This window comes from Zingiber officinale, chromosome 5A (assembly GCF_018446385.1).
Source record: "Zingiber officinale cultivar Zhangliang chromosome 5A, Zo_v1.1, whole genome shotgun sequence".
In the NCBI taxonomy this organism is placed as follows: domain Eukaryota; kingdom Viridiplantae; phylum Streptophyta; class Magnoliopsida; order Zingiberales; family Zingiberaceae; genus Zingiber; species Zingiber officinale.
The window spans coordinates 3,385,275-3,402,785 of record NC_055994.1 but is presented as its reverse complement, the minus strand read 5'-3'; the positions used below and the strand labels follow the sequence as shown (position 1 = coordinate 3,402,785).

Here is a 17,511-nt window from a genome sequence, read left to right as displayed (position 1 = left end):
TCGATCCAGGGCTTATCACGCAAAATCGCACCTCCCAATCGATCCACTGATCGATTGGGGGCTCTGGATCGATCGGTCGATTGATCCAGAGTTGTTCTGTGCGATCGTACACTTCTCCCAATCGATCCACTGATCGGTTGGGAGGAGCCTTGTCGTGGGGACTCACCCAATCGATCGGCCGATCGATTGGGCATGAGCCAATTGATTGGCTGATCGATCCAACTCACAGTTTTGCCCCAAAACCAAGTCCAAAGTCCCCCAAACCAACATCCGGTCAATCCTGACCTGTTGGTCCATTATTCCTAGCATCCGGTCACCCTTGACCTGCTAGGACAACCTCACCAAGTGTCCGGTCAATCCCTTTGACTCACTTGGACTTTTATCCTCGTGTCAAGTATCCGGTCAATCCCTTTGACCTACTTGGTCTTTCCACCACCAGATGTCCAATCAGCCTTGATCCATCTACATTTCCTCGTGCCTGGCTTCACTCACCAGGACTTCCTTCTGCCTAGCTTCACTCACTAGGTCTTTCACCTGACTTCACTGATAATTGTCATTTATTGATGTTATTATAGCTCTTATATTCAGCATTTTCTTATCGTCTCGTGCAGTTAAATGTTGTTTAACATTATGTTTTACAAGTTAGGATATTATTTGGAGCATGCTATAATTTTTCCCTAATTTTGGTAATATTTCATGATTTTTGTAGGGAATCAAAAGATGAGATAAGAAGTTGGTTCAACTTATTAGATGATGATTCACATTCAATTTGACTCCAACTCATTGAGCTTGAACCAAATCAAATTCCTCTCACCAAACCCTAAACCTCATTTGAACCCAACCTAAATCCGCTGTTCACCCGGTTCAAAAACAAGTATAAAACCCAATTTCTTCGCGGATGAACAGTGGCTTGTGCTACTGTTCATCCGCGACTTCCTTCCTTCCGCGCGATCGCAGCCCCCATCCTCTTCCAGATCTACTTCTCAGTGAGTTTCATTGGCATCGGAGCTTTCATCCGTTGGCTTCCAAGATTAGATTGTCTGAACGCGCCGGCAATTATCCCTCCGGAGCTCAGATCTGTGAGTGATTTCTCTGTTTCAGCCATCAGTAGAGGAATTTCTTCGTTGATAGTGGCTCGCCCTCAATCTGAGAGTATCGATCCAAAGACTTTAGATTTCAGATCTGCAGAATTTCAAACTTGCAGTTCAGCTCGTCATTATCTTTTCCAGAGAATCCAGCTCGTCAGATCTGCAGAATTCTTTGGTGCTGAAGGAGATTGAACTGAGTTCAGTGGCTGAGAGCTTTTCCTTCAAGTCCGAAGTGAGGTTTCATTAAGGATCCTTGTGTGATGGCAAGGAGAGGCTTGTTAGAAGAGTAGATTTGATTAGAGATGGCTTAGATTTTAGTTCTGCAGTTTATTGTTTCTGCATCTTTGTTTTCTTTAGATTTTGTCATCGAATTCGTTGTTTCTTCAAATCTGAACTGAGTAGTTCTAGTTTTGTTCCTTTAGATCTTATTTCTGCAATTAAATTCTGTTTCTCTTATTTCTCTAGCTGGGAATCTTTAGATTTTAGTTCTACAGTTTATTATTTCTGCATCTTTGTTTCCTTTAGATCTTGCTATCAAAATTCTTGTTCTCTAATTCTGAACTATGTAGTTCTAGTTTTGTTACCTTAAATCTCTTTTGTGCAAGTCAATTCTGTTTTCTTTCTTGTTTCTACAGCTAGAGTTCTACATTTCTGTGCTACAGTTTTTCTTCCTACAATTCCAATTTCATATCAATTTCTGCACAAGTCATTCCTGCAAATTTAATTCTGTTGTATCTCTTTTAGCTTCTAAATCACAGAGTACGTTAGTTTTCTTTATCTAGGATTTAATTGTTGCTTAAGATCAAATTTATTAATTGCATTTCAATTGTTAACTTAGGATTTGAAACGAAAACTAGACACTTCAATTTTATCAGGAGAAAACCTCAAAAGATAAATAAATCTAATCTAAGATCAAGCATTCTACTATTAGTTTCCTTGTGAGATTAGACTTGGGACTCGTACTACATCATCGTTTTTATGAATAGAGAGTTTTCAATATTAAATTGTTAATTTGATGATTGATCATCATCAAATTTTGGCGTCGTTGCCGGGGAAACTAGTAGAGTCTATTTGTTTTTAGATTGTGCATAGTTTATCTTTTCTTTGTTTTCATTTCCTTGATTTTATTGTCTATCTACTTTTGTTCTAACTATTGATTTTTGGTAGAATGACCAGGTCCTCGTGTGATAAGCTACTTGATCTTGATCTAGAAATTGAAAGGACCTTCAGAGCTTTGAGAATTCAAGAAAAAAATTCAGAGGACTCAGGAAGTTTTTTATCATCTTCAGATACTCCAATGGCTGATCATAGCAGAACAATGAAGGAGCTTGCAGCTCCTGATGAGGCTTTCAAGTATTCTTGCATTACTTATCCAGACTTGGCAAGAGACTTCGAGCTTAGATCTGGTTTGATTCATCTGTTTCCCAAATATCAAGGATTATCTGGAGAAGACCCAAATAGGCATTTGCATGAATTCCATGTGGTCTGCTCAACCATGAAGCCACAAGGAATTTCAGAAGAAGATATCAAGCTAAGGGCTTTTTCATTTTCATTAACTGGAGTAGCAAAAGATTGGTTGTATTATTTGCCACCAGGATATATCACTTCTTGGATTGATATGAAGAAGGCTTTCTTGGAGAAATTCTTTCCAGCTTCAAGGACTGCAATTATCAGGAAAAGTATCTGGATTCAGCAAGTGGTGGGAGAGACATTATACGACTATTGGGAGCGATTCAAGAAATTATGTTCAAGTTGTCCTCAACACCAGATCAGTGAGCAGCTACTAGTCCAATGCTTCTATGAGGGTTTACTACCTATGGACAGGAGTATGATAGATGCAGCAGCAGCAGGAGCTTTAGTGAACAAGACTCCAGAACAAGCTAGGGAGCTTATTTCAAACATGGCAGAAAATTCACAACAATTTGGAAGTAGAGCTTTGACAACGAGAGGGGTTGGAGAGGTTCAAATGGTTTCCAATGAACAAAAGGAGATAAGAAGCTCATTATTGGAGTTAACATCTTTGGTGAAGCAATTGGCATTAAACAATGCTAATCAAGTTTCTATTTTACCAAGCACACAGTTTCCGTATCAATCAAAGGGAGTTTGTGGCATTTGTTCAAGCCAAGACCACAATTCAGAGTCGTGCCCAAATCTTCATCAAGATGAGTCAGTAGCAGCATTTTATAGAGCTCAATTTCCTCAAAAATATGACCCCCATTCCTCTACTTATAATCCTGGTTGGAGAGATCATCTCAATTTTAAGTATAGAAACTCATTTTATCAGCAACCACCTTCGAATCAGAATTTTCAGCAACTTGAACAGGGATTCCAGCAGCAGAATCAGAATTTTCAGCACCCTTATCAACCTGCAAATCAATTCCAGCAACAATTTCAGCCTTATCAGCAGTTTCCAAATCAATATCAGCAATGGCAATTCCAGAATCAGGGTGTTCAGCAAGAGCAAAATATAATCCAGAATGCACTTCCAGCACCTTCAAGATTAAGTTTGACTCAAGGAAGTTCTAATACTCCTTCAAATTCGGATACACAACAGAAGATGGATGATTTGATGCAACAAATTTTACAGCAACAACAATTGTTTTTATAGCAGCAGTAACATCAGCAAAGGACAAATTCAGCTTTGCAAAACATTGAAAGACAGATTAGCCAGCTAGCAATGAATATAAATCAAATGCAAGCTCAAGGTTCAAGTAAATTACCTTCTCAAACAATGCCAAATCCAAAAAATGTGAGTACGTTGACTCTTCAAAGTGGGAAAACCATAACATAACCAATAAAAAATGTTCCAATTGGATCAGATTTTGTTGCACCAATTCTGGATTCACATTCAAAAGAGTTTGTATCAAGAAATTTGAATTCAGAACCTACTCAACCAGTTCAGATCAGTGGAAGAAACACATCAGAACAAACTTCAACAAATTTTGGTTTAGTAGAACAAGATGATTCACAATAAACTCCAAATTCAGCTCAAAATATAGAGAGAGAATCACAACAGCAAGGTATTGAGGTTTCTGTTCCATTACCTTTTCCTCAAAGAAGAGTCCAGCAAAGTAAAAAATGTTGAGGAAGAGAAAGCTAGGGAATTTCAAGAACTCGTAAATTTGTTTAGCAAAGTGGAGGTGAATGTACCCTTGTTAACCATGATAGAACAAGTTCCAAAATATGCAAAATTTCTCAAGGATGTATGTTTGCACAAGAAGAAATTAAAGGGGAATGAACTAGTTAGCATGGGAAAAAATGTTTCAGCCCTTATTCAACCCATTTCTCAGAAGTGTGATGATCCAGGAGTTTTTACCGTGCCATGTACTATTGGAAATTATGTGTTTGAGGACGCTATGCTGGATTTAGGAGCTTCTATTAATGTAATGCCGAAATCAATTTTTCTATCATTGGGAATTGGTCCTCTACAGCCTACGGGAGTTGTTATTCAGTTGGCCAACCGTAGTCAGGCTCATCCAACTGGAGTGATTGAGAATGTTTTGGTTAAAGTGAGTGACCTTATATTTCCAGCTAATTTCTACATTTTGGATATGGAAGGTGATATATTAATGAATAGAGCTCCAGTCATTTTGGGATGACCGTTCCTTAAGACTGCAAGAACTAAGATTGATGTGCATGCGGGAACTCTATCTATGGAGATTGTCAATGTAGTTGTTCAATTCAGTATTTTTGATACGATGCAACAAAAGAAGAGTCATTCTATTTTTAGTGTTTATAAATCCGAATGGTTGGATACTATTGATTTTCTTATTGATTAGGATTCTGATGAAGTTATCTCAGGCTCTAATGAATTGGGATATAAATCTAAACATTCTGGAGGTTGTATTGATAACAGGGAAATAGTTGAGGTAAGACCTAATTGTGGTCAAACTTCAGTGGATGAAGATATAAGTGTAGGGGATTGCATGGAAGCATTACCCCAAGAATCACCAAGAATTGAATCTATAAGTGTAGGGGATTGCATAGATGTATTACCTCAAGAATCACTACCATTCGTTGAACATTCATCAGAACTTGATAAGAAATCACAGGAAATTTCAAAGGACATTTCAGAGGAAGTTGTGAAGCCAGTAAGACAACCAAAGGAACTGACTAACCCATTGAATTCTTTTTGTGTTAGCAATATTTTTTCTAATGGTGTTATAGAGATGCAGGAGGTGTCTACTGGTCAACCTTTCAAAGTGTATAGCAACCAACTTAAGAAATTTCTTCGAGGGAGGAAATGAATCAGAGTGGAGATAGTGAAGCACGTTGATACTATCTACCTAAATTGAAGGGGAGTTCGTTCCAACTTAGCTTTTGTTTTTTGCTTTCACACAAATAATAATTCTTTGCTTTCACAACTTAGCTTTTAGTTCGTTTCTTATAGGTTGTTTAGTTGCTTAATAAATTCTTTGTTTACAAATAATAAATTTAGTATAGGGAAATAAATTCTTTACTGTTTACAATTTCCTTATAGAACTAAGTTTGAATTCGGAATAAAAAAATGGTATCCCTTGGACAAGTTTTCCTATAATATGTTAGAAGTAGAGAATGTGAGCTATATTTGAGAATCTATTTTGGGCTTAATGTCATAAATGGACTTTTAATTTTCTTAAGGTTTCTACTTAATGAAGGACACTTGATTGGTAAATTGAAATGATACTTTTCATACCTAGTGAGGATGAGCCTTAATTGAGTGATGCACTTGTGTTATTACACTCTAGAACTTGCTTGATTCTTTCAAAACCACAATCCAATGGATTAAATCATGTTTATGAAGGTTAATCACTTTGCTTAATTTTCTCTTCCACACAAATTATGGCTATTCTTTCTTGATAATCATCATATCAATTTATGTTTTCTCATTTGTAAATCTCGGATATGGATACATTAAGTGTTATATGATGGATTCTTTGGCCAAGAGAACAAGGATTCAAGTGTGGGGGAAATGTGAAATGGTTTTGAATGTTTGGATGCATTTGTTAATGGCTAAAAATTTAATTCAAGACAAGGATGGAATTTTGGAAGGATGTACTAGAGTTAAATGTTAAAGGCTGTAGAGTTTGCATTAGTACAATTCTATGGGTTGAAGTTTACAGAATTTCAGAACTTAGCTGTACTAAATTGGTTGTAGCTTGTGAAATCTGCAGATTCCAAGTAATTTGAATTGGTGAACTTGGAAGTATCTGCTATGTGCTTTATGGATGTTCAGTATTGAAGTTGTTGACTCGAGCTCTTGGTTACTGAGAGTTGTGTAATTTCTGCAACTTTAACTCAAACTATTTGAAGACATATGCTGAAGAAGGTTCAGAAATGCTGGAATCCGAATATTTTGTTGATGTTGCTACCCATGGTGTTGTGCTATAGCCTTCAAATGACTGTGATAAGGAACAAGTGAAAGGTCTTGATGAATCTGTTGTTGGATACGTTTGCTGGATCCAATGCTTTGTGTTGAAACTGATGTGGATGGAAAATAGAAATGCAGTGCTAAGTGAAACAACCCTTCTGAGTTCTTTGGATTTCTTGCTAATGAAATTCTGAAATACTGAATTTGCAAATGCTAAAAGAGTAATCTGATTATTGCTGAAAATTTCAGCCAATGCAGAATTCAGGAAGTGCAGGATTGTGTATCAAGATGTATCAAAGATCAAGAACATCACTTAAATCAGTGAAGAAATAATCTAAAGCTATTGAATATTTAGTGACATATGGAGTTCAATTACTTTCCATGACTTCGACTGTGACGGCTTGTTTTGGAAATGCAGGAATTCCTTTAACTTCTTTGAATATGATTTTACAACCCTGGAACCTTTGAAACTGAATTTTGGGAATATTTAGCTGGATCCATTACTTCGATTCTGTTACTTCATTGCAGCAACAAGCTGAAACATAGATTTTCAGAAACTCTGAAGTCTGATCAAGCTACTGAAAATTTCTGAATGCACAAAAGAACTTAAGGAACTAGAACTTAAACATTCACTTGCAGGAATTCAGAAGTGAATTGCAGTTTTGATGATGGAAAAGTTTGTTGGTTTCTTGACAGTTACACAGTAGGGGAAGACATCTATTGGCTATTACCTTGTGAGAATCAGAGGTTGCAAAGATATTGCATAGTGATGCATTAAAGAGTTCTGTTTTGCTAGAAACTGAGTTATAAAGGATGAATTGTATTCAAGAAATATTCAAGATTGTATTAATATAAAGGATTGTATCATAAGCTTTGGAAACAAATGATTGCAGTTGAAGATCGAGTTTCCTTAATGTCTTTCTTATCATATACATTCTGAAACTGAAAATGAGTGAAGTGCTAATCTGGGCAGTGCAGAAGAAATGAATTTCTGGTCCTTGCTGAATTCTGAAGGTAGCTGATCGAAATGTGATTCTAGTAATTATTTGATATGTGAAGTGCTATTGACATATGTTTTTAAGAGATTCTAAAATAGGAAAAAATATTGACACTGTAAATACAGAAATCTGCAGTTTTCTGTGCAGATTCTGTACATTTTTGGAAAATGTGTTATAGCAGACTTGGGTTGTTTATATCCGGAAATCTTTGGAGGATGTTTTGATAGGGATCTTAAGAGGCCAGTTGAATATTTATTGTAATTTTTGGAGGTTAGATGTTGTTAAATTGATACAAATTCAGAGAGACTGTACAGGAAAAATAGAAATCCTGTTTTTGTTGTGATACTGAGTTAAAAGTTATTTGTTCATTGAGAATTTGGAAGCTAGTTGCTTGTGTAGTGTTGACAGAAGAAGATCTTACATCTCCTTAGCTTTTCTGAATATTTAGACTAAGATTTGATACAAAACAGGAACTCATATTTAATGGTCAGAAATTGTAATGTTCACAGCAGCTGTACAGTTCTTGTAACTTTTGTCTGATCTAAATGGGGATTGATTTCATCTTTTTACTGATTGAATGTTAAATGAGGGAATTGGACGAGTTTAACTATTCAGTCCTCAAGCTAGAATGACTTGGAATTCCAAATCTTGATACACTAGGCTAATCTCTTGAAGTTGCAGAAAGATGCAGGTAATCAAGGAAGCAGAACACAACAGAAATTACAAATCTGTTCCTATTGTTAATATATCAATTTGAAGAGCACTTGTTGAATTTCATTGCCCGAGATGAGCAAAGATTTAAGTGTGGGGGAGGGTGTGTAGTTTTTATTGAGTACTTTGGTACAAGATGGAAATGCTGAAATCTGCAAGTGATGTGCAGAAATGGGAACAAAGCAACAAAATAGAATTTGAAACTGTTACTTATCTGTATTGCTTTGAATTGGATAAAAGGATTAGGATATGGAAGTTTAGACAAGATTAGATGACTTGGATTCAAAATCTGTTATAAGTTAGTGATCTGAAAATTCTGAAGATTGAGTTTGATACAAACTGTGAAGGCATGTTTTAGTTTAGATTCATGAAATACATAGATCAATTCCATTTTAGAAGTTTTGTAGATACTGAAAGTGGGCTCATAATGGTTTTGTAATGCTGAATCAGTAGCATTAAGTGCTGGAAACCAAAATTCAATACCTGAAATTCCTTGAATCAACTTCTGAAACTTAGTCTAGAAATTCTTGAACTGTTCTTGATGATTCTTGAAACTGGTACATTTGAAATGAAGTTAGGAAGGAAGAAAATAAGGAAGTATGGCTGAAATTCATTAGATAGCATTTTTATGTATCCATGTCTTCCATTGGAACTTAAATTCATACTTTCTTTCTTGTCTTTTCTTTGTTGCTAATTCTTTCTTTTCTTATCTTTTCTTGCAACTAATGCTTTAATGTGCACTTAATTCATATCTCCTATTTCTTCATGATTAACCTTCATATTGTGATTTGTATCATGATCATGGTAGAGAGTAGAAGATAAGCAAGCTTATGGTAAGGTAAGAAGCACAAGTAGCATGAGTGCCCTCCATTTTTTGTAATTACATGTGAGATAGGAAGAGGGCCACAAAAACTCTATCTTGTGAGGTTTTTAGTGTGAAATCAATTTCAATTTATTCATGATTGATGGAAATTATTATGTTGTTAACCAAGAGTAAAGTTTGAAGTCCACGAATGTTTGAGATTTTGAAATGTGATAATCTTAGATAGTTTACTTTCTTTATTTTCTAATCATATTTAGGAAGTTGTTTAGGGAGTGTCATTTAAGTAGGATTTTTAGTCTTTCTTTACTCGCACGAGACGTGCAAGAATAAGTGTGGGGGATTTGATAATTGTCATTTATTGATGTTATTATAGCTCTTATATTCAGCATTTTCTTATCCTCTCGTGCAGTTAAATGTTGTTTAACATTATGTTTTACAAGTTAGGATATTATTTGGAGCTTTTTATAATTTTTCCCTAATTTTGGTAATATTTCATGATTTTTGTAGGGAATCAAAAGATGAGATAAGAAGTTGGTTCAACTTATTGGATGATGATTCACATTCAATTTGACTCCAACTCATTGAGCTTGAACCAAATCAAATTCCTCTCACCAAACCCTAAACCTCATTTGAACCCAACCTAAACTCACTGTTCACCCGGTTCAAAAACAAGTATAAAACCCAATTTCTTCGCGGATGAACAGTGGCTTGCGCTACTGTTCATCCGCGACTTCCTTCCTTCCGCGCGATCGCAGCCCCCATCCTCTTCCAGATCTACTTCTCAGCGAGTTTCATTGGCGTCAGAGCTTTCATCCGTTGGCTTCCAAGATTAGATTGTATGCACGCGCCGGCAATTATCCCTCCGGAGCTCAGATCTGTGAGCAACTTCTCTGTTTCAGCCATCAGCAGAGGAATTTCTCCGTTGATAGTGGCTCGCCCTCAATCTGAGAGTATCGATCCAGAGACTTTAGATTTCAGATCTGCAGAATTTCAAACTTGCAGTTCAGCTCGTCATTATCTTTTCCAGAGAATCCAGCTCGTCAGATCTGCAGAATTCTTTGGTGCTGAAGGAGATTGAACTGAGTTCAGTGGCTGAGAGCTTTTCCTTCAAGTCCGAAGTGAGGTTTCATTAAGGATCCTTCTGTGATGGCAAGGAGAGGCTTGTTAGAAGAGTAGATTTGATTAGAGATGGCTTAGATTTTAGTTCTGCAGTTTATTGTTTCTGCATCTTTGTTTTCTTTAGATTTTGTCATCGAATTCGTTGTTTCTTCAAAACTGAACTGAGTAGTTCTAGTTTTGTTCCTTTAGATCTCATTTCTGCAATTAAATTTTGTTTCTCTTATTTCTCTAGCTGGGAATCTTTAGATTTTAGTTCTGCAGTTTATTATTTCTGCATCTTTGTTTCCTTTAGATCTTGCTATCAAAATTCTTGTTCTCTAATTCTGAACTATGTAGTTCTAGTTTTGTTACCTTAAATCTATTTTGTGCAAGTCAATTCAGTTTTCTTTCTTGTTTCTACAGCTAGAGTTCTACAGGAGAAAACCTCAAAAGATAAATAAATCTAATCTAAGATCAAGCATTCTACTATTAGTTTCCTTGTGAGATTCGACTTGGGACTTGTACTACATCATTATTTTTATGAATAGAGAGTTTTCAATATTAAATTGTTAATTTGATGATTGATCATCATCATTCACTCACCAGGATTTCCTTCTGCCTAGATTCACTCACTAGATCTTTCCATCCGCTTGGCTTCACTCACCAGGACTTTCACCTGGCTTCACTCACCAGGATTTCCTTCTGCCTAGCTTCACTCACTAGGTCTTTCCATCTGCCTGGCTTCACTCACCAGGCCTTTCACCTAGCTTTACTCACTAAGATTTCCAGTCAAGTATCTAGTCAATCTTGACCTACTTGACTCTCCTTCACACATGAACAATTGCACCTGCAATCTTCATGTATTGACTACATGTATTGTCAAACATCGAAACCACAACATCAAGACTTGAGCTTGACTCAAATCAAGCTCAGTCAACACGGTCAACCTTAACCTGGGGAATATTGCACCAACAATCTCCCCTTTTTTGATGTTTGACAATACCTTCTTTAAGTTAGGCTAATCCCATAGCCTCAACCTCCTTCATGCCGCTAGGTAATGAGGACGTAAGTTAAACCCTACATTCTCCCCCTAAGAGGGCAAACTCCCTCATAGATAATAAAGGCCTAACTTAAACCCTTCATTCTCCCCCTATTGGCACACATCACAAACATTCCAAATCGTTGGGCACACATCAAAAACAAACTCTCCTCCTGAAGAGTTACCCTTCGTTGTTTACAACTTCACTCGTTGCTTACAACACAATAATGAAAATCCCATACCCTTCATTATTCTCAACGCTCATCCTTGAGCATATACCACTTGGTATATTCACACGATTCAAATGAAGGTCCCATACCCTTCATTTTCATCAAATGCTCATCATTGAGCATATATCACTGAAACAATGAAGATATCCACTCTCCATTGTAGTCAAATGCCCAACCTTGAGCATTTTCACGAAAGAAGGTTAACCACCTTCCAAGGTGTATGAAAAATAATTTTCCTGTCCTTAACGAGTAACTCCCCCTAAAGACATGGTCGTGACTTCTGTCATTGCACCAACAATGACTTGGAATCCCTAAACCTTTAGGAAACCCAAATTTAGAAGTTTTGAAGTTCATAAATTCAATATTGAAACCAAACCTCAACCTAAACCTCTACTTAGTCTTCCTTAACCAATCAATCCTAGTTTTCATCATGAAAACTCCCCCTAGATATTTAAAAATATATTTCGAGGGGTAAGGAAAGGTTACTTAGACTAAAACATGGTCCAAAATGCTGAAATCTGGCTTTACCAGCCAAAATCAGCATTCCTAATCGATTGGAGTTGGGTTCCAATCGATTGAACCTTCTTGAATCGATCCACTGATCGATTCAGGAGGGCTGGATCAATCGGTGGATCGATCCAGGAAGCTTCTGTTCACGAGAAGCTTGCTCTCAATCGACCGCCCGATCGATTGAGACCCTTCAATCGATCGGGTGATAGATTGAAGCTTTGAAAAAGCTGAAATTCCATTTCAGTCAATTTCAGAAACCCCTAGAAAAATCTACAAAATTTCAAAAATCATAAAAATCGTTGTAGACATTATTTAGGGCATATAGTATCATGGAAACATAGTTTTCTAAGAAAATACTTCATATTTTCAAAGATTGACACAAACTTGAAAACTTGTAAACACTTTAATGTTTTCTTCAAGTTTGTGCTCAACTATTCAATGATGATTACTATCAAAAGATAGTCTTCACCAAGGTTTTTCAAAAGCATTTTAAAATGATTTTCAAAACCAATATCCAATCATGTTCCTTGGGCTCAATGCACATGACTTGTACATTAGCTTTCCCAATGATTGGAAAACACATAACTATGTGTTTTGATGAACCTAAAACTCAAAAAAATGCACTAAATCACATCTTGATTTTTGTTCATCATCTTAACATCTCACTTGCATCTAATGTGTACACAAACACATACAAGCCACCTTATAGTTCTTTGTGAGATGTAAACTTTGGTTTTGCCCTAATCTAGGGATCATGCATATCTACCTAGGCATTTTAAATTGTGAACATCCACCAAGGATGTTACTTGTTGATAATGTCATTATTCCTTAATTTACAAGGAAATAAACTAATGCATGATGAGTTATGATAAACATCAAAAAGAAATAATTTTCAAAAGAAAATATCCTATAACTACATGATGTATGTATGACATGGCATGGTATTTTTGTGATTTTCATAATAAAATATGTATGCAAAAATAAATATGATGTCATGGCATATGATGGGCAAACAAAGCATGACACATTTTAGCATTAATAAAATACCTAGATTAACCATCTAAGTATCCTTAAATCTTAGCTAGCTTAAAATTTAAACCCTACATTTGCCCAAATTGTCCCAAGAAAATGCCAATGATCCAATGTTGACATTTCTTTTGCTTTTCCTAATTTGTGCCAATTTAAATTAAGCATATTCCTCAATTTTTGGCACAATTTACTCTTTTAAGGAGTAAATGAAATAAGGCTTAGGTTTTGCCCTTAATTTCCTAAGAACATACCAAAATCCCAACTTGGTAGTTCTTATGATTTTTCCAATTTGTGTCACTTAGAATATCATCCAATTTATCAAATTGTGACACATTTTACTCTTACCAAGAGTAAACATTTAAAAATAAGGCCTAAATTGCCCTTAACTTTCTAAGAAAATGCCAAAATCCCAAATTGACATTTCTTTTACTCATATTTCGTTGTGCCATTGAAAATACATGAAAACTTCTCAACTCATAGCATATATTACTCCAATTAAGAGAAAATGATGATCCTTTTTATTTTTAAAAGTTAATAATAACCTTGAAAATGCTCCTTGAGTGTCAACTTCATTATGATTAGGTTAACTACCCTTTCAATTTGAGTTGACACTCTCTAACACATCTATGGGGTAGAGAAAATGCTCCTAGGAACCCAAAACCTATTGGTGCTCCTTGGATGCTCTAGGTACTCGCTAGGGATAACCTCTCTAGATACCTTCCTAGTGACTTTGTTTGGCTTCTTAGAAGCCTTGGTCATCTTTTCTAGGTCAACTCTAGGGATTTCTTCCCTTATGACCTTCTTTGTGACTTTCTTGGACTTCTTAGAAGTCTTAGTCACATTTGTTGCAAAAATACTCCTAGGGATAACTTCCCTTGTATTTTTGTCTTGACCACTTGACCTAGGGTTGGTTCCATAACTATATGGAACCTATGGTAAGAAGACACATCCTTTTTGATTTTAGGTTTGTATTCCAAACCTCTTTGCCCCTTGGATGACCCTTGTTGTACTCCTAGACCTAGGTTTTGCTCATTTTGCCCTTTTAGGATATTTTCCATCCTTTTTAGGGTCTTTTTCCATTTTATCAAGCCTTGACCTTAAGACTTGATTTTGTATCATTAAATCCTTAGTTTTTAGTATTTCAATGAATTCATGAGCATTTTTATTTCTAGACTTATAACTAAAATTCTTAGTTTCCTTGTTTAGATTTTTATCTATCTTCCTAAACCTAGGTGTGGTAGTTTTAGCATGTAGAGCCACATGTTTTTCTTTAAAACTCTCATGCTTTCTATTCTTATGGTAAATAGCATTAAAATGATAAAAATTAGAACTAGCATGCTTTTTACCATTATTCAAGGGAGTAGGCTCAATAAATGATACCTTTCGTTTTACCTTGGAGGCTCCCCCTTGATCCATGCTTCCTCCTTTAGCCTTGACCGATTTCTTCCCCTTGGGACATTGACTCCGATAATGTCCCTTTTGGTTGCACAAGAAGCACACAATGTGCTCCTTGTTCCTCTTTGTTCCGGGAGCGGTCTCTTTGGGCTTCTCCTTGCCCTTTAGTGTCACTTGGCCCTTCTTCTTGGCCAATTTAGGGAACTTGCTCTTGTAATGCTCATGTTCCCTACACTCAAAACATATAATATGATTTTTATTGTTAATTTGAACATTTATACCTTCATGTGTAGGGATGACACTTGATCCTCCATTTGATTTAGCTTGACTTGTGGAGGTGGAAGCTTCTTCATCCTCTTATTCTCTTGACCCGGATGTGGAGGCTTCTTCTTGCTCTGGTGTCACTGAAAGTTGCTCCCCCTCAATCCTAGAGGTGGAGGCTTCTTCATCCTCATCTTCTACAAGAAACAAAGAGTATGCACCCTCTTTGCCCTTTTCGTTGCATTCCTTTGAAGATGAAGCTTCTTGGACTTCTTCTTCAGAAGATGAGCATCTCTCACCTTCGGAATTCTCCTCCTCTTAGTCTTGCTCCAATGAGTCACCCTCTTTGGATTTATCTTGATCTTGTACAGTGGAGGGGATCTCATGAATCGTTTCCAACTTACTCTAAAGCTCCTTGGCATCCTTGAATTCTCCAACTTGAGCCAAAATATTGCTTGGCAATAAATTGACCAAAAGCTTGGTCACTTTATCATTTGCCTTGATCCTTTGAACTTGCTCTTGACTCCATTTGCTTTTCTTTAGAATTTTGCCCTTGGAGTTTGTTGGAGCTTCAAATCCTTCCATTAGAGCAAACCATTGCTCTATCTCCATCATCAAGAAATTCTCGATCCTTGATTTCCAAAGATCGAAACTTGTTGAAATAAATGATAGAGGCACCCTTGTATCGAATCCAAGCCCATCTTGGAATTCCATTTGAAGTTGAGCTTCTTGAAATCTTTGAATTGAAGAATTTTGCTCCAACTTCTTCACCCTCTAGCTCTTTTCCCTTTCCGGCGATGATTCCGATGAAGAGCAACCTTGCTCTGATACCACTTGTTGGGACCGAATGTGTAGCTAGAGGGGGGGTGAATAGCTCGGTGCGCTTGTTGTGCTCTTCGTTGCTTGTTTCTTCAAAGATATGCAGCGAAAAATACAGAGAAAACAAACACAACGCTAACACTTAGGATTTACTTGGTATCCACCTCAAGAAGAGGTGACTAATCCAAGGATCCATACACTCACGCACCCTCCACTATGAAAAATACTCTTTTATGGTAACTACCAAAGGCGGAGAAGCCCTACAAGTTCACACTACAAGAAGAAAGGGAAAGGGAACAAAATTAAAGCAAAAGCTTACAAGTTTGCACAAGAAAACCCTAACCCTAAATTTCTTCTTCTGCTGTAGATCCGCCTCTTGACTTGGACAAACCTCCAAGAACCCTCAAGATCTGGCGGTGAGAACTTTGTGGAGAAGCTTTGGAAGCCCTGTGAAGATATGAGATGAAACAATGTAAGTGCTACCGAGAGAACAGCTCGCTAGCGGCTAAATACGATGCCAACGATCGGATCCCAATCGATCGGATTGCTCCCAATCAATTGGGGAGGCTTTGGATCGATCAACCGATCGATCTAGAGCGCCTCTGTGCTCTCAGAAATTTCCTGGATCGATCGACTGATCGATCCAGGGCTTATCGCGCAAAATCGCACCTCCCAATCGATCCACTGATCGATTGGGGGCTCTGGATCGATCAGCCGATCGATCCAGAGTTGTTCTGCAGTATCGCACACTTCTCCCAATCGATCCACTGATCAACTGGGAGGAGCCTTGTCCTGGGGACTCACCCAATCGATCGGTCGATCGATTGGGCATGAGCCAATCGATCGGATGATCGATCCAACTCATGGTTTTGCCCCAAAATCAAGTCCAAAGTCCCCAAAATCAACATCCGGTCAATCCTGACCTGTTGGTCCATTATGCCTAGCATCCGGTCACCCTTGACCTGCTAGGACACCCTCACCAAGTGTCCGGTCAATCCCTTTGACCGACTTGGACTTTTCTCATCGTGTCAAGTATCCAGTCAATCCCTTTGACCTACTTGGTCTTTCCACCACCAGATGTCCGATCAGCCTTGATCCATCTAGATTTCCTCGTGCCTGGCTTCACTCACCAGGACTTCCTTCTGCCTAGCTTCACTCACTAGGTCTTTCACCTGGCTTCACTCACCAGGATTTCCTTCTGCCTAGCTTCACTCACTAGGTCTTTACATCTGCCTGGCTTCACTCACCAGGACTTTCACCTGGCTTCACTTGCCAGGATTTCATTCTGCCTAGCTTCACTCACTAGGTCTTTCCATCTACCTGGCTTCACTCACCAGGCCTTTCACCTAGCTTCACTCACTAGGATTTCCAGTCAAGTATCCAGTCAATCTTGACCTACTTGACTCTCCTTCACACATGAACAATTGCACCTGCAATCTTCATGTATTGACTACATGTATTGTCAAACATCGAAACCACAACATCAAGACTCGAGCTTGACTCAAATCAAGCTCAGTCAACACGGTCAACCTTGACCTGGGGAATATTACACCAATAGACATTTCCTGCTAAATTTGCCAGGTTGTCATATTTCCATCCGGTCCTTTAACTCGGTCGTATATATAATAAGAATACCATCTGTTAAGTGTATTTCAGTCGGTCATTTATACTGGTCGCATATGTTGTTAAGAATACCTTCTGTTGAATATGTTTTGACTGATCGTTCAAGATGATCGTATATATATATTAGGAATACCTTCTATTGAGCATGTTCCATCCAGGAATGTACTATAAGGCTGAGTGACTTTACGCTCGATCGGGCAGAGCCCGGTCGAGCACATGTAAGCACCTTATCGCTTGCCCGACCTTCACTCGGCCAGGCATATATAAACACATTGGTGCTCACTTGACCCTCACTTGGCCGATAATATACTGAAAGCTGTATAAAGCTAAGCATCTCTGAGCTCGGCCGTGCTTTCCTTGGTTGAGCGTATATAAGTATGTTGATGCTCACTCGATCTTAACTCGGTCAGGAATATACTAAAGGCTTTTATAAAGCTAAGTACCTTTGGGGTCAATTGGGCTTTGCTTGGCCGAGCTTATATAAGAACATGGGTGCTCACTCGACCTTCAATCGGTCGGTAATATATTAAAAACTAT

The 17,511-nt window shown here is 37.6% G+C and overlaps 1 protein-coding gene across 2 annotated transcripts; it reads left to right on the top strand.

Annotated features, from left to right (window-relative positions):
• The first annotated feature begins 914 nt into the window (after nucleotides 1–914).
• On the top strand, nucleotides 915–10,312 carry LOC121979287. 2 transcript variants are annotated; one of them, XM_042531261.1, is made up of 2 exons: nucleotides 915–1,079; nucleotides 2,256–10,312. In XM_042531261.1, the coding sequence occupies exon 2, from the start codon at nucleotides 2,257–2,259 to the stop codon at nucleotides 3,694–3,696; it is 1,440 nt and encodes a 479-aa protein (XP_042387195.1). In that variant the 5' UTR covers nucleotides 915–1,079; nucleotide 2,256; the 3' UTR covers nucleotides 3,697–10,312. The 2 variants fall into 2 exon arrangements, with proteins under 2 accessions (XP_042387195.1, XP_042387194.1); XM_042531260.1 differs by having other exon boundaries at nucleotides 915–1,320.
• The last annotated feature ends 7,199 nt before the right edge of the window (nucleotides 10,313–17,511 follow it).